This window comes from Marmota flaviventris, chromosome 8 (assembly GCF_047511675.1).
Source record: "Marmota flaviventris isolate mMarFla1 chromosome 8, mMarFla1.hap1, whole genome shotgun sequence".
In the NCBI taxonomy this organism is placed as follows: Eukaryota; Metazoa; Chordata; class Mammalia; order Rodentia; family Sciuridae; genus Marmota; species Marmota flaviventris.
This window is the reverse complement of record NC_092505.1, coordinates 134,977,652-135,002,085: the sequence shown is the minus strand read 5'-3', so window position 1 is coordinate 135,002,085 and position 24,434 is coordinate 134,977,652. Positions and strand designations below refer to the sequence as shown.

The window sequence follows — 24,434 nt, the reverse complement described above, 5'->3', positions numbered from 1 at the left end:
ACAACGGCTCAGTGGTAGAGTGCTTGCCTCTCATATTGAGGCCTTGGGTTCAGTTCCCGCACATATATACTGAAGTATATATATATAGAAGCTGGGTATGGTAGCACATGCCTATAATTCCAGCAACTCCAGATGCTGAGACAGGAGCACCCAAGTTTGAGGCCAGTCTCAGAAATTTAGCAAGACCATCAGCAATTTGGTGAGACCCTGTCTCAAATTAAAAAATAAAAAGGACTGGGGATATAGCTCAGTGGTTAAATGCCCCTGGGTTCAATTGCTAGTACCAAAAAAAAAAAAAAAGTGTGTACATATGGGGGTGGGTGATGCTGGAGGCACAGCTCAGTGGTAAAGCTCATGCTTGGTATGCTAGTATACATAAGACCCTGAGTTCAGTCCCAGCACCAAAAAATAAAAATAAAAAAATAGATGCAAAATCTGACCACTTCTCAGTAGCTCCACCAGAAGCATCATTGTCTTTCATCTGAATTATTTTTTTTTTAAATTTTTTATTGTTGGCTGTTCAAAACATTACATAGTTCTTGATATATCATATTTCACACTTTGATTCAAGTGGGTTATGAGCTCCCATTTTTACCCCATATACAGATTGCAGAATCACATCAGTTACACATCCATTGATTTACATATTGCCATACTAGTGTCTGTTGTGTTCTGCTGCCTTTCCTATCCTCTACTATCCCCCCTCCCCTCCCCTCCCCTCCCCTCTTCTCTCTCTGCCCCCTCTACTGACATTCATCTGTCCCCCTTGTATTATTTTTCCCTTTCCCCTCACTTCCTCTTGTATGTACTTTTGTATAACTCTGAGGGTCTCCTTCCATTTCCATGCAATTTCCCTTCTCTCTCCCTTTCCCTCCCACCTCTCATCCCTGTTTAATGTTAATCTTCTTCTCATGCTCTTCGACCCTACTCTGTTCTTAGTTACTCTCCTTATATCAAAGAAGACATTTGGCATTTGTTTTTTAGGGATTGGCTAGCTTCACTTAGCATAATCTGCTCTAATGCCATCCATTTCCCTGTAAATTCTATGATTTTGTCATTTTTTAATGCAGAGTAATACTCCATTGTGTATAAATGCCACCTTTTTTTTTATCCATTCATCTATTGAAGGGCATTTCATCTGAATTATTGCAGCAGGTTCCACCCAAGTGTCCTCGCCCCATTAAAGTATATTCTCCCCAGCAGCTCAGGAGGCTGAGGTAGAGGATCACAAGTTCAAAGACAGATTCAGCAAAAGCAAGGTGCTAAGCAACTCAGTAAGACCCTGTCTCTAAATAAAATACAAAATAGGGTTGGAGATGTGGCTCAGTGGTTGAGTGCCCCTGAGTTCAATCCCCAGTATTTAAAAAAAAAAAAAAAGTATATTCTCAACTCAGTAGCAGCCAGAGGAAAGATAATTTTCAAATGTTTATCAAGTCAAGTCACTCTTCCCAAGACCCTGAGATTGAAGTCCTAGATCAAAAAGAACTGGTCCTCCTTTATCTAGGGTTCAACATAATCTACTCTCCATGACTTCTCATATTTAGTCTTCCTCCTTTTCTTCGTTCTTCCCAAGCCACCCCAGCCTCTTCTATGTCCTTGAACTAACTGGTGGCTGTGCAATGCTCCATAACCTAATCCAAGGCTTTGGCACCCTCTAATATGCTACATCTTTTGCTTATTTGTTTACTGTGTGTGTCTCTCCCCACTAGAATGTCATCTATCTGACAGCAGGGAAGTTACCCATTATGCTTACTCCTGTATTCCCACTGCTTAGCACTTGATAGGCACTTAACAAATGTGCTGAATTAATGAATTAAGTGTAATGCACAAAAAATTCAGATCACCACTAACCCCCAGTTTTTTTGGTACTTTCCTTGCCCACTGAAGTAAGGTGTCCTAGAAAGATATGAGGGAATGTGGCTTTGCAAAAGGGAGCCAACGATTCTTATGGTCCTTCCTCCCAATTTCTTAGTGTCTCTTATGCCTTAAACTAGAGATGGATCTCAGCATGTCTGGGAGGCTCTATTACATAAGCCAAACCCAGAGGGATAGCTTATACATCAAAAGAATTATAACACATTGTTACTTTATATTAGCCAAAATATGAAGAAATGTGTGAGACTGAAGTCCTAGACCTAAAAGAACAAGTTTAGATTGAGCTACATTTATCAATATGGGTACAGAAACTTGGGGTTCACTGTGCTAGCTCAAGTTGTTGGGGATTGTTCTACATACCTGTTTGGTTAGCTGAATGAAAGCTGGATCTCACTAAATGCAGTGAGATACTGTATAAGTCCATTTTCCATTGCTCTAACAAAATACCTGAGGCTTAAAAACAGAGGTTCATTTTTTATTTTTTGGTGCTGTGGATTAAACCCAGGGCCTGACACATACTAAGCATGCATTCTATCACCCAGCTATAAAACAGGTTTATTTAGCTCAGAATTTTATTTATTTATTTATTTGGTTGGGGGGCGTAACTTGGGATTGAACCTAGGGGTACTTAACCACTGAGCCATATGTCAGCTCTTTTTTATTTTTTATTTTGAAACAAGAGTCTTGCCAAGTTGCTTAGGGCCTCCCTAAATTGCTAATACTGTTTTGAATTTGCAATCCTCCTGCCTCAGCTTCCTGAGTCACTGGAATTATACGCATGTACCACTGTGCTCAGTGCCCTTTTTTAAATTTTGAAATAGGGTCTCACTAAATTGCCAAGGTTTGCTCAAATTTACAATCTTCCTGCCTCAGCCTCCCCACTCTCTTGAATTACAGGCCTGTGTTTGAAGTCTACCTCTTAAAGGTCCTCTGCCTCCTAGCATTGACACACTGAAGACCAAGCTTTCATCACATGAATGCTTGGGGACACAGCCAAGCTATATCCAAACCATAGCAGATGCCCAGAGCTTCCTAGTACATGTAGTGCTTAAGATCTAGTCATTCATTCAAAATAAATGTTGGGACTGAAATTTTATCATGGACAACTCACCTTTTCCCTGAATTCCTAGAAAAGGCCCAGAAAATACTCTCTTCACTGAGGCCATCGAAAATTCATTGCTGAGGCGAGCATCTTTGAAAACTTGTTAGACTACTATAGCAAAGTGCAATAAACTGAATGACTGAAACCACAGAAAGTTCAAGAAGCCTGGGCAATTTCGTGAGACCTTATGTCAAAATAAAATATAAAAGGGGCTAGAGATGTAGCTCAGTGATGAGGTACACCTGGGTTCAATCTCTGGTACCATACACACACAAAAGGGGGCGGGCAGGATGGCATGGTGGCACAGGCCTGTAATCCCCGCAGCTCAAGAGATTGAGAAAGGGGGATGGCGAGTTCAAAGCCAGCCTCAGCAAAAGCAAACTGAGACCCTGTCTCTAAATAAAATACTAAATAGGGCTGGGGATGTGGCTCAGTGGTCGAGTGCCCCTCAGTTCAATTCCCAGTATTCCCAAAAAAGCAGGGGGAGAGGCTCTTAGATTTCAATTTAGATAACAGAATGCTAAGTAACAATGGTTAAGCAGTGTTGAGCTGCCAGAAGAGGTGCAGAGACCATGACATGTAGGACATGTAGGTAATTTGAAAGGTCAGAATTGCGGGGATCTTTCACAGTAGGAAACTAATCATCAGGCCCCCAGAACAAAACTAGATGAAAAGCCAGCAGAGTTCTACTTATATGACAGAACCTGTGGCTCAGCTAACAGAATCCTGACTGCAATAAAAAGGATCCCTCATCAACTTTCCAGATAAAATCAGTTCATGAACCCAGGAGCCCCTGAAGGGAGCCAGGTAGGCACCCTTTAAGGAGGGCCTCCAGCATGTCCATGAGTGTAGCTCAGGGCTCAGTCCAAGGCAACATAATTCCTCTCCGGTGAGGGGTGTCCCCAGGGAGTAGGAGCTGAACCAAGGATTCCCACTCAGATTGAAAAGAAAGATCTCTATATGGGGCATGTACAGAACTGTCAGAGAGAATACCTCAAAAGCAGAAAACTGGCTACAAAATACAATCTTAAATTATCATGTTTTAAAAAGTATTTATTGCAAAGAATGCTGGACACAGTGTGATTTGTAGCTGAGATTCAATACCATCCATTCTCAGGAAAGCAGGAAAACATTTGCAACTTGGACACATCAACCATCCCAGCTACCTGGCAGCCAACCAGGCTTGTGGCTGCCTATGCAGAGGTTTCTCCAGGACAATGTTGAGGGAGAGGGCTGATCCTTGCACATGCCCTGACCCCAGACTTCCTTCTGCCCTATCCCTAGTCCTTGTAATACATCCATGTCCAGCAGCTCCTGCCTCTTCTCTATACAGGGAGAACCAAGGCTTCAGTGGTCTTGCCTCAGGTGACATTGAAATGTAAATGCACAGCCACTGGCCAAAGGGATCTGCTATAGCTAATAAGTATTTTCAGGAGGTGTCAAAAGTCACCTAGAAGGATCCTGTCCTAGCCCTGTCCCAGACATCTCTCTACCTGTATTTATTCAAAGATGCTACAGCACACAAGGATGAGAGACCACTGGCCAGGGACAGTGGCTCCTCTCAGGGACAGGTGGTACTGACAGGCTGCAAAGTTAAGGGGGCTGGAAAAGATAGGCTGCTCTAGCCAGGCACAGGCATGGAAAGATTCCAGATACAAAATGGGCTTGGGAATCCAGGAGCATGGCTTCACCAATGTCCACATATGGCATCTGACAGAGAGAATCTGACTACTAGTCCTTCCAGACACTTTCCAGTACTGACCCACAACCTGACTGGTTGGGCTGTTGGCCAGCTATAAAAAGGATCCAGAAACCATTGCCTGGACCCAGAAGAACTCAGGGGCATGACAGATGTCAGACTTTGTAAAGCCATTTTCACCAGGCTTCATATGCACATGAATCAAAGTTGTGATGCAATTGGAGAAATGCTTTCTTGGCCAGGGGCTACCTCTGTCCTCTCCCTTCCTCAGTCTCACAGGTAGAAGTCAACAAACACCAGGACAGATTTTATAGGACCACAAGTTTTTCTGAACGATTTATGGCAAATGCATGTTTCTGCCACCAATATACATTCCTGTGTGGATAGAAGCTGCAACAGGCAAGAGGCAACCTCGTCCCTGGCTGCCAGTAGACATATAGCCTGGGAAGGGGAGACTCAGCCCTCCCCTTGAGCACTTCGGTGTATGCACCAGAAAGGTAACTTGTACAACTACCCAGTCTTTACATGGTTGCACTATGACCTGTGGGAAGGGGTGGCTTTGGCCACCAGCTTGCCCATATTCCAGTGTATGCACAGTTGGGAAGGGGTGGTCACAAATACTCTTCTTCCGACATGTTTCTACAGCATCACAAGATGCTAAAGCAGTGTGTTGCTTTCAGGAGTGTCCACAAATATGAGTGATATGGACCCAAGGACCTGGTCAGTGTCTTCTTCTCTTCAATTCCTGGATGGGAAGGATGGGGAAGGCTCTCCCGCTCACCTGAGGCAGCAGATGCTCAGGGATCCATGAAGACCTGGCCACTGGCTCAGCAAGAGGCCACAGAGCAGGTAGTAAAGGTCCTACAGGGTGTCACTTGGTCAGCCCCAGACAATTGGGCCACAGTGACAACATCTCAACGAGACTTTCTGCTTCACATTTAGGGATATACACTTCACAAAGCCATCTGGCCTTTTGAGAGTAACCACCTGAAAGCTGCAACAAAGGGACCAGCTGCTGGGCAGCCTCAGCCCACCGACGTGGCACAGTCTAGTCCAGTGATTCTTAGCAGCAGGTTAGCAGCCACGCCCAACCCTGTCACAGACTATCAACAAGGAGGCAGGTGAGCTGGGCAGGGACTCTGGGTGCTGCCAGCCATACACTGCTTTGAGAGTATTTCTGCATGGTGACTGTCACATACACAGACCTTCTGCAGAGATCAATGCCTGCCCAGGGGTTGCAGTGGATGAGAAATGGTCACTGGTGAGCCGGGACTGTGACAAGGGCTTCCTCTGGAGGCCGAGAGATGTCTACATTCTGCACAATAAAAACACAGAACATTCATCCTGTAGCAGGATAGATAGGAAACCTACTGCCTGCTTTCCCTATCATGTGGCCAGATGGGACGGGTATACATTCTCACCTCAGGAGACCCAGCCACAGGACTCTAGACCCTTAGCTTCCCTAAGAATGTAGTCACAAGCTTCCTGTCACACAATGGGTGCTCAGACAATAGGGCAAAGGTTGGGTGGGGAATGTCACTCAGCTCATTGCTCTATTATAGGCAGGTCAAAGCAAGGCTTTCAGTTACAAGGACCTACAGGTTAGACAAAGCAAGGTTAACTCCTGCTCAGGGTTGGGTCACATATAGAGGAACCCTTGGCTTAGAGCCTGAGTCCTCATTAGTGGGGACAGGGAGGGAGTTAAACTCCTAGGAGGTGCCTCCCTCCTGGCTCTGTCAGAGCATAGGTGTCAGACATGGCCCCAGAAGTCCATGAACATCTCCTAGTCTACAGCCTGGTCTGCTCCTTCAGGGCTGGAGCACAGTCCCCTGAAGCTTTCAACTACAGATGGCCCCTACAAAACTATAGAACCCATCTTTGGTCTGCTGAGCTCAGGATATCTCAAGCCTGAGCACAGGGGTCCTCAGACTCCCCTCAGTTCTACGAGGCTGTCCTACATAAGCCCTATTCTTGTGCCCCTCCTCCCACCTGTGGGTCATGAGAACTATCACCTGAAGGAGCAGGTCACCAATGATTTGAGTTGCAGCCTTGTGCAATGTGATGCCCAGATCCACAGGGAAAGAGATAGCCCCCTTGACCTATACCATGGGCTCACAGACCAGCCACTGGAATTGTAGAGGCAGGTATATTTCTAACCTTGAGGTAGGTTTCCTGAGGGCCCCCATTCCCACCATATCCCAACCCCAAAGATGAGCCAGGAAACTATAGGATCCTATCTCCCTGAAAGGGAACTGTCTGGAAACCTATGGCCAATAATAATAACTCTTTTTCAGAAGTATGCATCCTGAGACTGTCAGAGTGACTATCAGCCAGAGCATGGCCATGGGCTGGCAGGGTTAGCCCCCAAAGGCTGCCAGATCCAGGGACCTCACTCACCATTACCCTATCAGTGCTGGGGGCCCAACACCACCTGAGCTTTCCTCAGTGAAAAGGATGCCTGGTAGAATATGCCTTCCCCTGGCAGGGGATGTGGGGATAAGAAAGATAGTAGAATGAAACAGAAATTACTTTATGTATGCATGTGATTCTACAATATGTACACTCAGAAAAATGAGAAATTATATCCCATCTATGTATGATATATCAAAGTATATAAGTGCATTCTACTGTCATGTGTAACTAATTAAAACAAATTAAAAAAGAAAAAAAAGAATATGCCTTCCCCTGTGACCTGTAGGTGCTAGACAGCGTGGTTCAAACTTGGCCAAGACAAAGATTCCCAGAGCAAAGAGAAAAGAGGCCTGCATGGTGACTGGTCCTGGTTGTGGAAAGCAACGTTGGGAAGGAATAGGACACATTACTATCTCTGCAGTGTTCAAGACTAAGGAGCTGAAGGTGAGGAGGGGCACATCAGCAAAGACCCTAGTCCATGTATGTGCCACCATGAATGGCAACAGATATGACTAAGGCCACAGAAGTCTTCCTGGTGCAGTGGACTCCAGAAGGGAAGGGAGGTCCTCTCCTTGGCTACTATGAAAGGACCTCCACATAGTCAGTGAAACTGGTACTGGGCAGCACTTAGAGGAGCTTCACCACCATGAACAAGGCCCTTGGAGAACAGAGGTAGTGAGCTGTCCTTCTGGAGGCAGTTTTCTGCCTACAGCTAGGCTCCTCAGCATCTTCCCCAACAAAACATGATACTGTTCTTATGTTCAAAAGCACTTTAGTCAGAAATGATGCTCACACAAGGCATGGACTGGCAGAAGATAGAAAAATCCCCACTTGCTCCTCTTTGTCTCAGACCTCTATGGTGGGGCTACTGGGAGCTGTGTGACTTCTCAAGAAGTGGCAGTCAACCATACCCAAATTCAGGTGCTTACTGACATGGTAGCCCAGCCCCAGGGATTCCCCTACCCCTAGAGCAGCTAACCAAGACACAGCCCCACCCAAGGACAGGAGAACTATCTGGGCAGAAAACAGCCTTGGCAAAAGATTTGAGCTCCTTCTGGCAGGCACCCAAGCTGGCCTTAAAGATTTAGAGTCTCAACACCTCTGGGCAACATGCCTGCCATCCCAGCAGTGACCCCAATACTACCTGAGGCCTGTCCCGGTGTGTGTTCACAGCTGCCACATTTAGGAATATGGATTCCACTTTACAACCTGTCAGAAAAGAGGAAAATTTAGTTCCCCCTCCCTGGAAAGACTGCTGGAGACAGAGGACAAAATCTTATCTCAGGAGGAGGTTATGGATTGTGGAATGGAGCAGCTATCTCAGCTTTACTCTAGTACTAGTACTCCCACCTCAGGTAGCCCTAAGGAGTCAGTCAGGAAAGATTAGGAAAGAGATGGTATCTTGTCAGTCTTGTGCTTATCCATGTATGACTGCCCAGACAGCTCCACCCAGAGGCCCCAAGCTGCCTACGCAGGGACCAAGAGCAGAGCAGTAACAGGCTTAAGCTCAACATGGGGTCACTTATTTGTGGGGGGGGTCCTCAAACCACTGATAACCCTAACCCTGCCACACAAGGTCAAATCAATTTGTGCTGGGTGCTCAGTGCAAGGGGGAGGTTATCACACATTGGAATGAAATTAGCTGCCCATACAGCTTCATCCTCAAATGAGAACCTGTATCAGAGGAGTTAACACCCAAACTAGAAAGCTGCCTGAGCTCTCTGTTAGTGTAGTGAGAGGCAGGAGTGAGATATAAACTGCGCTGTACCCAGAACATTTTAAGATCCAGGTCCTGGGGGTCATGGGTGTTTGGGTGGTTTTCGAAACACCAGTAGAAAAGGCCCTCATGCAGGTGGGTAATGGTTAAGGAAGGATCATTGGAGAAGGTTCCTGAGGTCACATAAACATCCCTCCCCCCCCCCCGCCCCAGTACTAGAGATTGAATTCAGGGCTTTGCACATGCTAGGCAAGGGCTCTTACACTTAGCAACATCCTCAGCCTTTTTTTTCCCCCTCTTTTTTTGGGGAAGGGCTCAAACTTATGATCCTTCCACCTTAGCCTCCCAAATTCCTGGGATTATAGATATGTGTGACAGAGTCCCATTTCAACATAAACTTTTAAATAACAAACTTAAAAAGCAAATTGGGAATGGTAGTGGTACAGGGACTGGAGGAATGGGCCCCTAATGGAATTTTCAAGTGATTTGCCAAAAATCACAAAATGCTACAGAGAGCTAAGATCAACTGTGGGACCCTCCCTTACCATAAGCCACAGGAGTCAGCTTCAGGACTGTGTGCAGTGGACACTTGAGGTAGGGAAGCTGTTCTGTGGACAAAGAAGGGAATGGATAACATGCCCAGGTGACAGTCCCTCTTTTTCTCACACACACACACACACACACACACACACACACACACACACACACACACATCCCACCTCCCCAGAGGCAAGACCCCTAACCTGCTGCCTTGTCAAGGAAGTAGGCCAGAAGACACCGCATCACAGCCTGGTGGCAGATGACTAGCACATTCTCTTGCCTCTCCAATTCCATAATGACTGGTTCTAGACGCTGGACCAGGTCCTCATAGGACTATAAGGGCAAACAGGAAGGTTGTCTCTCAGGCCTGGATTCCAGGGTAGGTAGGAACAGAAGCATCCTGGGCAATGGGCTACCTTCCCATTCCTGGAGCTGCTCACCATTCAGAAATTTGTGGCTAACCCTCTTCCAGCCTGGCTTCTGAGGGGATAGAGTTGGTAGACGCCCTTAGAAGACTGCCAGTGAGATGTCTGGCTTGAGAAGGAAGAAAGTAGGAGTGGGCAATGTGGGAAAGGAGCCACCTCCCCTTCCCAGGGCCAGGACTAGGACTGAGAGGGCTAGGCCTTAAGCTCTCATCCCAAAGGACTACCTCACACCCACTCATAGGGACATACACTGAACCCTATGGGAATTCACATTCTATTAACTGTGGCTGACGGAAAAGATGCAAGATGCAACCTGCTTTCAGTTCACAGCAGACAAGGGTGGTAGGGAAGGGGAACAAAGGCCCCAGAATTTCCTGGAGAGTAATTGTCAGAAACACATGAGGTTTCTAGGAACAACCCTCACAGTGTGCCCTCTGCCTTCCCCTACCTCTGTGATAATATGTAATTTGGACCCTTGCTGGTCCCCTAATCAACACTCATATGTTAGGAGAATTGGACTTAAGCCTTGAGGGAATTTTATTTCTCTGTATATAATGAGTAGCCCTTTAAAATAAAGTACCCATGGTTGAATTTGCCCCATGCTTTGACTCGGAAGCAATACCAATACACTGATTTATGCTGGCCCCTAGTAGTTCTAGGCAGAACTTGGATCAATTCATTTAACTTCAATTTATTTAACTTCTACCTCAGGCCATTTCCTAGAAGGGAGAAGAAGAGCTGCATGAGTGAAAAGTGACCCCCCAGTTTCTGACCTGGGGCCTAGACTGACCAGGGACTCTATTGGAGGGAAGGTGACAAGTGCAGATCACTTATAGTGATCACAATCTATCTGGGGAAGGTGCCTCTGGGTCTGTAACCAAGGCTGGGGTGGTGCCTAGAGCTGTAGAGAGGACAGGATCATCCTGTAATGATGGGAAGCATCCATAGGGAAAGCAAAGGCCCAGCATTGAGACATGAGTGGGCTAAGACCTAAGTCTCAGGCCTGGCATGTGTCCCTACTACTTGGCTATTTGAGCACCCTAGGAAGGGCTAACAACTTCCTGGCAAAGGAGCTAGGAATGTAAGGAGACCATAAACGAAGCCAAACCACACAGAGCCAGGCTCTGTTGTGCCTCCACCCTGGAAATGAGGAAAACAGGGACAAGGAGCAGGGATTCAACAGCTCCCAGGGTTGGATACCTGCTCTATGTAATACTGTCCACCCACCAACCAAGGAGGGGGCAGAGGCCTGGACCACAGAGCTAGGAAGTGGTAGAGATGAAACATACCACAGATCCTCAGTCACAGGCAGTATTCCCAGATAGGCATCAGGTAGTTGGAATAAGACCCAAATCCCACCTACCTCACCCTTGGGGTACCGGTACCGGTACTTGTCTTGGTCCCGCAGGGCAAATTCCAGTGGATAATGATACTGAATTTCCTCATATGTCATCTCCTCACAGACACCCTAGGAAGACACCACAGTCATCACATCTCTCAATCTAGGCCTGGAAAATCAGTCTTGCAGTGGTTGGGGAATTACAGGCATTCACAGGGCATTTCCTAGGCCAATGGAACTCTCCCAGCCTAGAACTTAGACTATCTGGGAAAAGTGTGTCCTCTCAGAACACAGCCTGAGGCAGCCCCCTGTTTCTATGAAGCTACCAGAACAATCTTTGCCCATCCATCCAGTTTATGCCATAAAATTAAACACAAATGTTAAATGTGCATCTTTTTTCTGTGCTGTGAAAATATAAAGTCTTAGTATAGAGTGTTGTACAAATTATAAAGCAATTTTCACTTGTGTCATTCAGAACACACACACCCAACATAGATTACTTTATACAAATATATTAAAAAACAAAACAAAACACCAAACAAATAAACACAAATAAAACAAAGCAAACAAACAAAAAACCCACAAAAAACAACAATAACAAAAGTACCCAACCTGCAGAAAATGATTGAAAATAATTAAGAGTAATTTAAGGACACAGAGAGGCCCAGAGTGAATTAAACCATCTCTTCCTTAGCCTGGTACACCCCTACTGAGCCACATTACCAGCAGCATTGTGGACCTCTTTCCCAGGGCCCTGTAAAGAATGACAAACGCTCCCCAATCCATTCCTTCATTCAGGAGTCTAGGAATGTCTGAATTGACCAGTGATTTTCCTGAGGCCCAAGCCAAAAGCCATTAAAGAAGACATATCCAGAGAGAAAGAGAGAAACAATAAAGTAGCCTAACAAAAAGCTGCATGTCTCTGATTTTGTTCATCTTTTTTCTACAAAGACTGGGCAGGGCTGGGGATACAGTTCAGTTGGTAGAGTACTTGCCTCGCATGCACAAGGCCATGGGTTCAGTCCCCAGCACCATACAATCACAAAAAAGACTATAAGAAAAGATAGAGCCAGGCATGGTGGCACACACCTATAATCCCAGTGGCTTGTAGGATCACGAGTTCAAAGCCAGCCTCAGCAACAGCGAGGCACTAAACAACTCAATGAGACCTTGTCTCTAAATAAAATACAAAATAGGGCTGAGGATGTGGCTCAGTGGGCAAGTGCCCCTGAGTTCAATTCCTGGTATCTGGGGGGGGGGGGGGGGGGGAATGATAGGGACTCGTGTTGTGGCTCAGTGATGGAATGCTTTCCTAGCACATGTGAGGCACTGGATTCAATCCTTGGCACTACATAAAAAAACAAATAAAAATAAAGGTATTGTGTCCATCTATAACTAAAAAAGAAAGAAAAAGAAAAGAAGAGCTGGGGCTATAGCTCAGTGGTAGAGCACTTGACTAGCACATGAGACCCTGAGTTCCATTCCCAACACCATACACAAAAAAAAAAAAAGAAAGAAAGAAAACAAAAGATAGAGCTGGGCATGGCACACACCTATAATCCCAGTGACCCAGGAGGCTAAGGCAGGATCAACACAAGTTACATACCAGCCTGGGCAACTTAGTAATACCCTGTCTCAAAATAAAAAATATAATGGGCTGGGGATGTGGTTCAGTAGTTCAGCACCCCTGGGTTCAATCCCTGGTACAAAAAAAGAAAAACATCAGTGCAGAAAGTAATAAAATAGAGAACAGAAAAAACAATCAAGCAACAAAATCAAAATTAATTTCTGGAAAAGATCAACAAAATTCAAAATTTATGAACTCAATTTAGCTAGAATGACCAAGAGAAAAGAAGGCTTGAGTTAGCAAAGTTGGAAATGAAAGAGAAGATATTACTACCAACCTATGGAAATACAAAATAAAAGAATGTTATGAACAACTATATATATAGATATTGTATCCATGGATTCAATAGAGGATCAAAAATATTTGGAAAAAAAGATGTGTATATACTGAACAAACACAGACTTTTTTCCTAAAGAATACAATGTATAATAACTATTTACATAACATTGTATTAGGTATTATAAATAGGTAAGATTATTTAGTGACTTTTAAATTTTATTTATTTATTTACTTATTTGAGACAGGGTCTCAAATGTTACCCAGGCTAATCTTGAACTCATGGCCTCAAGCAATCTTCCTGCCTTATCCTCCTCAAGTACCAGGAATTAGAGCTGTCTACTACCATGCCTGGCTTAGAGATGATAGGTGTAGATTATGTGGAAATATTATACAATGGATTTAAGTATACATGGATTTTGGGTATTGACTAGCATTCTGAAACCAATCCCCCAGAGATTAGGTTGCTTAGATGAAAAAAATGTTAAAAAGACAAACTACCTGTTGTGGGTTGAACTGTATCTCCTCAAAAGGTATGTTCAAGTCCTAAACCCTTGTAGGTGTAAATGCCACCTTCTTTGGGAATAGGGTCTTTGAAGACATAATCAAGTTAAGATAAGGGCATATTGGATCAGACTAAGCCCCAAATCCAGTGACTGGTATTCTTTTAAGAAGATCACATGAAGACACAGACACACACAGGGAAAAAGACCATGTCATGATTGAAGTAGGGACTGGAGTGATAACTGCTGCAAGACAAAGATTACCAAGGATTTCTGGCAACAATGAGAAACTAGGAAGAGAGGAAATATTCTGTACTAGAGACTTCCAAAGGAGCAGGGTCTTGCTGACACCTTGATTTCACACTTCTAGGCTCCAGAAGTACGAGAAAATAAATTTCAGTTGTTTGAAGCTACCCATCTTATGGTACTTTGTTACTGCAGCCCCAGGAAGCTAACATATATTTTGGTACCAGAAGTGAAATGCTATAAAAAATAACCAAAAATGTGGAAGTGGTTTTAGAATTGGGTAGTAGGTAGAGGGTTGGAAGAATTCTGAGGTGCATGAAAACAAAAAGCTTAGATGACTTGAAGACTCTATGGTAAAAATATGGAAGCTCAGATGGAAGAAGATGGTAGAGAAAGCTTCTGTTGCCTAAAGGAATACATATATCATCATGAACAGGCTGATAGGAATGTGAATGTTAAAGGTTCTTCCATCAAATTTCAGAAGGAAATGAGGTACATATTACTGGACTCTAAAGAAAAGATAATCTTTGTTATAAAGTGGCAGAGGACTTGGCTGAAGCATATTCTAGTATCAGGTGGCTGTTATCAAAAAGTCAGATAATAACAAGTGTTGGAAAGGACATAAAGAAATAAGAACCCTCACGCTCTGCTGGTGAGAATGCAGAATTGTGCAGCCATATTGGAAAACAGTCTGGTTGTTTCTCAAAAGATTAAACACAGAGTTACCATATGACCCAGCAATCCTACTCCAAGGTATGTGATGGAGAGAATGAAAACACGTGTCCACACTAAAACATATATGAATGCTCATATTATTATTATTTGTAATAGCCCCAAAATGGACACAAGCCAAATGCTCAGCAACAGATGAATGGATAGATAAAAATATATGGTATAATAATAAATGGAAATTATTCAGCCATAAAAAAGAATGAAGAACTGATACATGCTACAACATGGATGTACTTCAAAAACATTATACTAAGTAAAAGAAGCTATAATTCAAGTATTATCAAGACCATATATTATATGATTCCGTTTATATGAAATATCCAGAATAAGCAAATCTATAGAGACATAAAATAGATTAGTCATAGACTGAGGTTGAAGGAGGGGTTGGGAGGAAATGGGTAGTGGCTGATGATGAGTACACACATGATTTCTTTCTGAGGTGATGAAATGTTCTAAAACTGTGGTGATAGTTGTGTAACTCTGTGAACATACAATTACTAAACTGTTCATGATGAATGGACAAACTATGGTATGTGAATTATATCTCAATAAATCTGTTTTTCTCCCCCCCCCCCCCTTAAAGAAATATAGGCTGAGGATGTAGCTCAATGTTAGCATGTTAGTTAGCATGTAAGAGGCCCTGGGTTGTAGTCTCAGCACTCCAAAAAAAAAGGAATTTAAGGCTATAATTGTAGAATGACTAAGAAAAATATTACAATGTTGAAAAGACCAGCTCAAGAATGTTTATCAGAACAGAGGAAAAGAACAAAGATAAACATGGAAAATGATTTATAGATGATAATAATTATAACAGTTTCAAAACTTGCAAGTTTTGCAAGAACACCTATAGCATCTAAGGAAACAATCAGATTAACCTTAAAGGAAAAACCCTGGGAAGCCTCAGTTTTTTAGACAAAAATCAAAGGCTAGAGCCAAATCTGTGTACTTCAAGGCAAGAATGAATGGCCTATAACCTGCCTCAGAAAGCCACTATTTGTATGAGAAAGAAAACGGTGGCTACAGGCCTCCTCGACTGTCACGGGCCACAAGATGACTTAAAAGAGCCATGAAATAGGTTATAAAAATTGCTTATTTTTTAAAACAGATAAACAATTCTGGAGAAAAAGAAAAAACAAAACCATGGTGCTATACTCTGCCCAATTATGTTAATGAAAGGAAATAGAAGTAACAAACCCTCCTCTTTCCCAACAACAAATCAAAAATGATTTTCCTGTTACTAACTTTGATAAGTGTATTTTACCTAATTCATTCCCCCATTTATCTATCTATCTATCTTTTCTTTTTTTTTAATATTTATTTTTTAGTTTTCGGCGGACACAACATCTTTGTTTGTATGTGGTGCTGAAGATGGAACCCAGGCCGCATGCATGCCAGGTGAGCGTGCTACCACTTGAGCCACATCCCCAGCCCATCTATCTATCTTTTCAATGCTGGAGATCAAACCCAGGGCCTCACACATTCTAGGCAAATGCTCTATCACTAAGCTACATCCCCTACTTTTTTAAATTTTTTTATTTTGAGATAGGGTCTTGCTAAGTTGCCCTGGCTGACATTAAACTTATGATCTTCCTGCTTCCAAGAAGCTGGAATTACAAGTGAGTGCCACTATGCCCAGCTTATTCCTCTATTTACGTGCATCCTACTTAGGAATGTCTTTGAAAGCTTTAAGGTACTACTGGAATAAGTACACTGCCTACCTTCTAAAAAACAGAAAAGATAATGTATTCAAAGAAAAATTGGAATAAAGAGAAAACCAAGTACTGAAACAAGATCAAACAATACTACTACATCTAATAATAATAAATGAGGTTTGGGCATATACAGTGGTACAGCATTTGCATAGCACATGTGAGGCCCTGGGTTTGATTCCCTAGCACTGTCCAAACTAATAATAATAATAAATGTAAATGGTTTTAGACCCTCCTTCAATATAAAAGCTTTTATGGGCCGAGATTATAGCTCAGTAGTAGAGCCCTTGCCTAGCATGCGTGAGGCACTGGGTTCAATACTCAGCACCAAAAAAAAAATTAATAAATACAATAAAGGGGGGCTGGGGATGACTCAAGCGGTAGCGCGCTCGCTTGGCATGCATGCGGCCCGGGTTCGGTCCTCAGCACCACATACAAACAAAGATGCTGTGTCCGCCGAAAACTAAAAAAAATAAAAATAAAAATAAAAATAAATATATATATATAAATAAATAAATAAAATAAAGGTATAGTATTCATCTACAACTAAAAACTTTTGAAAAATTAATTTTAAAAAGCTTTTATAGTATGCTAAAAAACATACCAAATATATGCTCCCTTCAAGCAAATATAACCAAACAATATGAACAAAAAGCAGAAATGGCACATAATAACCACAGTGAGATGCCACCTCACATACATTATTAGTATGGCTACTATCAAAAAAATAAATGGGCCATGTCAATGTTTATAGAAGCTCAATTCACATAGTTAAAGTTCCATAGCTGAACTATGGAACCAAACTAGGTGTCCTTCAGTAGATGAATGGATAAAGAAAATGTGGTATATATATTCAATGGAATATTACTCAGCTTTAAAGAAGAATGAAATATGGCATTTGCTGATAAATGGATGGAGTTGGAGAATATCATGCTAAGCCAAATAAGCCAAACCCAAAAAGCCAAAGGCCAAATGTTTTCTCTAATATGTGGATGCTAATTCACAATGAGGGCAGCAGGACACTAGAGAAGAATAGAGTTACCTTAGATTAGGTAGAGGGAAGTGAAAGGAGGGGAGGGGAGGGGAGGGGAGAGGATGTGGGGATAGGAAGGATAGTAGAATAAAACAAACATTATTCCTTTATGTATATATATGACTGCATGACCAATGTGATTCCACAACATGTACACTCAGAAAAATAAGAAATTATAACCCATCTATGAGTGATATATCAAAGTTCATAAGTGCATTCTACTGTCATGTATAACTAATTAAAACAAATTTTAAAATAATAATAATAATAATGATATAATAATAATAATAAATGGACTGGGATTATGGCTCAGTGGTAGAACACTTGCCTAGCATGTGTAAGGCACTGGGCTTGATTCTCAGCACCACATATAAATAAATATCAACAACTAATAAAATATTTTAAAAATAATAGTGGCACATGTTTGTAATTCCAGGAACTTGAAAGGCTGAGGCAAGAGGATCACAAATTCAAGGCCAGCCTCAGAAACTCAGCATGATCCTATCTCAGAATAACAAAAAAAAAAAAGCAAGGTTGTGGGAATGCAGCTCAGTTACAAAGTGCCCCCTGGGTTTAATCTCTAATAATATGAGATTGGGGGGGGGGGGGAATAACACATATTGACAAGGATATGGAGAAACTGAACATTTGCACATCATTGATGGGATTGCAAAATGTACAGTTGCTGAGGAAAACAATATAGCAGTTCTTCAAAAAAAAAAATAAAAATAGAATTACCACACGATCTAGCAATTCCACTTCTAATTATGTACCAAAAAGAACTAAATTGAGAACAGTATCTTGAAGAGATATTTCTACACTCATATTAACAGCAGCATTATACATAAGAGCTATAAGCTGGAAGCAACCAAACTGTCCATCAACAGATGATTGGGTAAGTAAAGCATCATATGAATATACAAACAAAGGAATATTTTCAGCTTTAAAAAGCAAGGAAATTCTGACACATGCTACAACATGGATGAATCTCGAGGACAGTATATTAAGTGAAATAAGTCAGTGATAAAAAGGTACTTAAAGTAATCATAGTTTTAAGGACAGAAAGTGGTTGCCAGGGACTAATGGGAAGTGAATAATGAAGAGTTATAATGTAGTGGGTACAGAGTTTCTGTTTTACAAGATGAAAAGAGTTCTGGAAATGGACGACAGTGATTGTTATGCAACAGTGTGAATGTATTTAATCCCACTGAAAAATACACTCCAAAAAAAATGGTTAAAATAGGCCAGGTGCAGTAGGGTATGCCTGTAATCCCAACTACTCAGGAGGCAGAGGCAGGAGAATTCCAAGTTCAAGGTCAATCTGTGTAAACTTAGTGAGATCCTATCTCAAAATAAAAATTTAAAGGGATGAGGATGTAGCTCAGTGGTAGAGTGCCTTGTATCCAATCCTTAATATTGAAAAAAAAATTACAAATTAAAACAAGATTGTTAGGGCTTGAGATGTTTCTGATGATTGAGGAGTTGCCTAGAATTTGTAGCAAAGGAGCTATGGTGGTCATGAAACAGAGATACAGCCAGTGAAAGCCAGTTATCTCCTCTTGGGGACCACCATCAATAAGAAGACACGTGGAGCACCCTCAGCAGAATCAGGCACAAAATCCACAAGAACAAGAGCCACCCTGATCTATGGCCACCATCTGCAGAGGTTAAGAGCAAACAACTCCAACCAAGAGCTCATGAGTCCCCTCCCATCAAAATAATACAGCCAGCTGATTTTCTTAACCAAAACGGGGGGAAAAAAAGCAGAAGTAAAAATAAGTGAACTTAAAAACACAGCAATAGAAAGAAACTATCCAAAATAAAATTCAGGAAAAAGAAAAGACTGAAAGGAAAAAAAAAAAAAAAAGAACAGAAGTCAAAAACAGATAAAACAGAAGTTCAGTGAGCTATGGGATAATACCAAGTGGTCTGGGGGTAAATATGGTTGGAATCCAGGGTGGGAAAAGGGGATGGCAGAAAACATATTTGAACCAGGCACAGTGGTGCACACCTGTAATCCCAGCGGCCAGGAGGCTGAGACAGGAGAATGGAGAGTTCAAAGCCAGCCTCAGCAAAAACAAGGCTCTAAATAACTCAGTGAGACCCGTTTCTAAATAAAATACAAAATAGGGCTAGGGATGCAGTTTAGTGGGCAAATGACCCTCAGTTCAATCCTTGGTACCCCCCAAAAGAAAACATTTGAAGGAATGATAGCTGAAAATTTCAAACTTTCTATTTAGAAACCCACAAATAACAAATCTCAATGAAGCCCAAATAGGATAAACATAAAGAATCCCATATCAGAGCACATCATAATCAAATGCTGAAAATCAATGATACAGAGAGAATATAAAAAAGCAGTTAAGGGTTGTGGTTGTGGCTCAGTGGTAGAGTGCTTGCCTGGAATGTGTGAAGTACTGGGTTCAATCCTCAGCACAACATAAAAATAAATAAATAAAATAGCCAGCATGGTGGTACATGCCTGTAATCCCAGCAGCTCAGGATGCTGAGGTAGGACAATCATGAGTTCAAAGCCAGCTTCAGCAAAAGCAAAGTGCTAAACAACTCAGTGAGACCCTGTCTCTAAATAAAATACAAAATAGAACTGGGGATGTGGCTCAGTGGTCAAGTACCCCTGAGTTCAAACCCCAGTACTCAATAAATAAATATAAATAAAGTTATTGTATCCATTGACAACCAAAAAAAAAAAAAAAAAAAGCCATCAAGCTGGGTGCAGCAGTGCACACCTGCAATCCCAGTGACTAGGGAGGCTGAGACAGGAGGATTGCAAATTTGAAGCCAGCCTCACCAACTTAGTGCGACCCTGTCTCAAAATTTAAATTTTTTAAAAAAGTGCTAGGGGTATAGCTCTGTTGTAAAACACCTCTGGGTTCAAGCCCCAGTACAAAAAAAAAAAAAAAAAAAAGCAGTCAGAGAAAAAGAAGTTACATTAAGTACAGAACAGAGGAGAATGACAACAAACCTTTTCAAACCAATGCAACCCAGAAGAAAATGGAACAACACCTTTAAAGAGATACTGTGCTGTTTCATCCCATTTGTGCCTCCCTTTCCCCTTTTCCACTGCTTTCAGCCCAGGAAGCTGACCATTATAAGACCATGAGGAACCCTGAAAGGTTACAGGGAAGGAAGTGAGTGAAGTTCAAATGTTCATTCCCAGGCTCATTCTGTAATTACAGAGGTTGCTTTTAGCAATCTAGGTCCTCACCAAGGACCATCCCATTACACTGCCTTCCCTCTCTGCTCCCTGCCTCAGGTTCAGTATCCTCTTACTTTCTCTTCTCTCCTTTGTCCAAGGGGAGCAATGGTCCCTGCAGTTAGGAGGTCAACACAACGTAACAGGCCTATGGTTTCCACATCCCCTGCCCATATCTTTGTAAAGAGTCCCTTTATAAACTGTCATAAAATTAGACTAATTAAAGTGGCCATCTGTTTTCTTTCATATCTCACAAATTCATAGGTAAGAGATTTAAATTACTTCACAAAAAATATCAAAATAGGTAAAAAAAATAAACTATATAAAGCAAAATAGAAATGTGAGAAAAACAAAGTCATAATTATAGGTTTTTGTTTTGTTTTGGTTTTGGGTTTGTTTTGGTACTGGGAATTGAATCCAGGGGTACTTAACCACTGAGCCACATCCCCAGCTTTTTTATACTGTATTTAGAGACAAGGTCTCGCTAAATTGCTTAGTGCCTTGCTAAATTGCTCAGACTGGCTTTGAACTCATGATTCTCCTGCCTCAGCCTCCTGAGCCACTGGGATTATAGGCGTGTGCCACTTTGCACAGCATAATTATAGATTATTTAGCATTCAACTATTACTTTATGATGAGGGGTAAACAAAAACTAAAGACAGAAAAATTTGAATGCTATAAAGAAGCTGAAATTAAAGAGTTGTACATATAAAAATTTTAATAGAAATTTTCAGCTACACAGAAAAGTAGAGACAATAGTATAATGAACCCATGCACCCACTTCTTAGCCACAAATATTAACAATACACAGCTAATCTTACTTCAACTAAACCCACACTTGCTTCCCCATTCCTAAACAATGAGATTATTTTGAAGGAAATGGTGATATGACTCAGAGGGAGAAATAAATAGAAAGTGAAAAAGCAGATACAGTAAAAGGCTGACAGTAGAATCTGGCAGGATTGGAGTTCTTGACTTCCATAAGCCAAGCTCTTACATAATCCCCTCCCCCTGAGTACAGGCAGAATCTGTGAACTTCTTCTAATCAACAGACTATTGCAAATGTGATAGGCTCTCAATCTCATGGTTATATTATAAGATTTAATTTTAGCAGATTTAACATTTCATTTAGAGAAAGAGAGGAGGTGGAAGGAGGGAGGAGGACAGAAAGAGAGAGATTGATTATCTCTTACTGACTTTGAAGAAATAAGCTGCCAAGCTGTGAGAGGTCCATATGGCAAGAATTATAGATGGCCTCTAATAGCTTAGAACACCCTTACTGACAGCTAGGAAAAAAACAGGACCTTACAACTTCAGCAATGAGGAGATAAATTCTGACAGTCAATGTGAACTTGGAGGAGATCCTGAGCCTCAAATGAGATGGACACCATAGCCAACACCTTGAGTGTAGCCTGGTAAAAACCTTAGCAAAGAACTCAGCCACACTTTGTCAGGCTCCTGACCTACAGCAACTGTGAAATAATAGATGTGTATTGTTTGAAAATACTGTTTTTGGTATTTGTTATGTAGCAACAGAAAAATAATACAGTAGATATACAGGTATTCCCATAAGTCTTTCAACTCTGTCATATGTTTCAAACAGTTCTGGAGGTAAGATGACTCAAGAATATGTTTTTAAAGAATGGACTAATGAGTAAATTTTAATTATTATCAAACAATTATCTCAAAGTACGAAGGCCTAGCCTAAGCCAGGCATAATGGTACATGCCTATAATCCCAAGTTGAGGCAGGAGGATCACAGTTTCTAGGCTAACCTGAGCAACTAAGTGAGCCCCAGTCTCAAAATAAAATTTATAAAAAAGGGATGGATCTACTGTTATGTACAACTAAGTAGAAAAATTAAAAAACATATAATAATAATAATAAAAAAGCTGGAGAGGTAGGTCAGTGGAAGAGTGTTTGCCTCATGTGTGAGGTCCCAGATATGATCCCAAGAAACAAACCCACATAAAATCAAGTTCAAGAATAACTTATCACAATCAATTAAGGTTTACTCTAAGAATACAATGATCTGATACTAGAAAATAATGTTTCATTATCAATAGGTCCAATGAGGAAAAATATTACCTCAATAAATGATTTTTAAAACTCTTTAAAAAAAATGTGGAGTATGGTGGTACATGCCTGTAAACTCAGCAACTCCAGAGGCTGAGGCAGAAGGATCATGAGTTCAAGGCCAGCCTCAGAAACCTAGTGAGGCTCTAAGCAACTCAGTAAGATCATGTTTCTAAATAAAATATAAAAGAAGGCTGGGGAATGTGGATTAGTGGTAAAGCACCCCTGGGTTGAATCCCCAGTACCAAAAAAAATTAAAAAAAAAAAAAGGACACTGTGTACATGCAATATGTTGACTTGATTTAAGTTCTTTTTAAAAAAAATTTTAATTGACACATAATCATGTACTTATTTATGGAGACTAGTGTGATATTTCATCACATATATACAGTGTATAATGATCAAATCAGAGTAATTAGCATATCCATCACCTCTAATATTTATCATTCCTTTGTGTTAGGAACATTCAAAATTCTCTCTAGCTATTTTGAAATATACAGTTGTTAACTACTATCACATCCTATTGTTTTGTGGAACAGAACTTATTTCTACCTAATGTGTTTCAGTACCCATGATTCACACTTTTTCTCTCCCACCCGCTTTCCAGCCTGGATCCTCTGTTCTTATTCTATAAGATCACTTTTTTTAAGATTCCACATATTGGGCTGGGGATGTGGCTCAAGTGGTAGTGTGCTCGCCTAGCATGCGTTGAGGCACTGGGTTCGATTCTCAACACCACATAAAAACAAAATAAAGATATTAAAAAAATATATTCCATGTATGAATGAGATCATGTGACCTTTGCCTTTCTGTGGCTGGACTATTTCATTTTTCATGACGTCGTCTAGGCTCATCCATATTGCTACAAATGACAAGATTTCTGATTTAAGTTCTAATTTAAACAAAACAACTATAAAAAAATTTTATAAGACAATCAGAGGAATTTTTTTTTTGAGGTTTCATAATGACAATACAGTTACAGTAATGAGAAAAAAGTCCTTAATTTATTTCTAGAGATATATACTGAATTGAAACATTCTGCCTGGATTTGGGGGGATGGAGATTAAACACATATGTTGAACATGTTGAAGTTGGTATTCTTCATCATAATATTCTCTTGATCTTTATGTATAACTGAAATTCCCTATAAAAAAATTTTAAAATAAATCAGGACAGAATCATCTCAGTCATCTATCACCTTTCCAAAGGATGGAAGCCTAAAGGACAGGTCCATTAAATTAAGCACGAAAGGGCTGGGGATGTGGCTCAAGTGATGGCGCGCTCGCCTGGCATGCGTGCGGCCCGGGTTCGATCCCCAGCACCATATACAAACAAAGATGTTGTGTCCGCCGAAAACTAAAAAATAAATATTAAAATTCTCTCTCTAAAAAAAAAAAAAAAAATTAAGCAACAAAAAGAACATGTACACTGCTCATCACATACTCTTGCCAATGTAATAATATGAAACAGAAACACAAGATACCTAAATTAGGAAGGAAAAATCTGGATTATCCTTATTTCAGATAATAGCTCCTCAAGAAAATCCACAAAAATCAACTGGAAACTTACTAGAGTAAAAAAAAATCTGGCTATGAGTTTTGGGTGGACTGGGAATGACCAGACAGAGCTAGACTCTAAGGAAAAAGACATCAAATTTTTCTGTGCCCACGTTCCCCTCCTCCCCTCCTGTTACTCAGGAATCTGGGCCTCTGGAACCTCTCAGGGTCCCTTGAGCCTCCACTCTCTCCCTTTCTACCAGCCATACCTTGTCAGCTTATACCTGGCCAGGTTCACCTCTGAGCCTCCTTGCCATCCATTCACTTCCCACCCATTCCCACAGGGCTCCAGCCCCACCAAGCTCATATCAAGAAGCCTGGTGACACTGTTGACATACAAGTGGTTAATTTGG

General features: G+C 41.5%; 1 protein-coding gene across 5 annotated transcripts in view; it reads right to left on the bottom strand.

Moving 5' to 3' along the window:
* Positions 1-4,009: 4,009 nt before the first annotated feature.
* The window catches only part of Pfkfb4 (6-phosphofructo-2-kinase/fructose-2,6-biphosphatase 4), a 43,565-nt gene continuing 23,140 nt past the window's right edge, over positions 4,010-24,434 (bottom strand). For all 5 annotated transcript variants that reach the window (XM_027933950.3, XM_027933949.2, XM_071615753.1 and 2 more), the window contains 5 exons: positions 11,134-11,238; positions 9,549-9,678; positions 9,351-9,413; positions 8,233-8,297; positions 4,010-5,991 (listed from right to left, as the gene is read on the bottom strand). In XM_027933950.3, the coding sequence (XP_027789751.1) occupies positions 5,932-5,991; positions 8,233-8,297; positions 9,351-9,413; positions 9,549-9,678; positions 11,134-11,238 (423 nt within the window). In that variant the 3' untranslated portion in view covers positions 4,010-5,931. The remainder of the gene's footprint in view (positions 5,992-8,232; positions 8,298-9,350; positions 9,414-9,548; positions 9,679-11,133; positions 11,239-24,434) is intronic.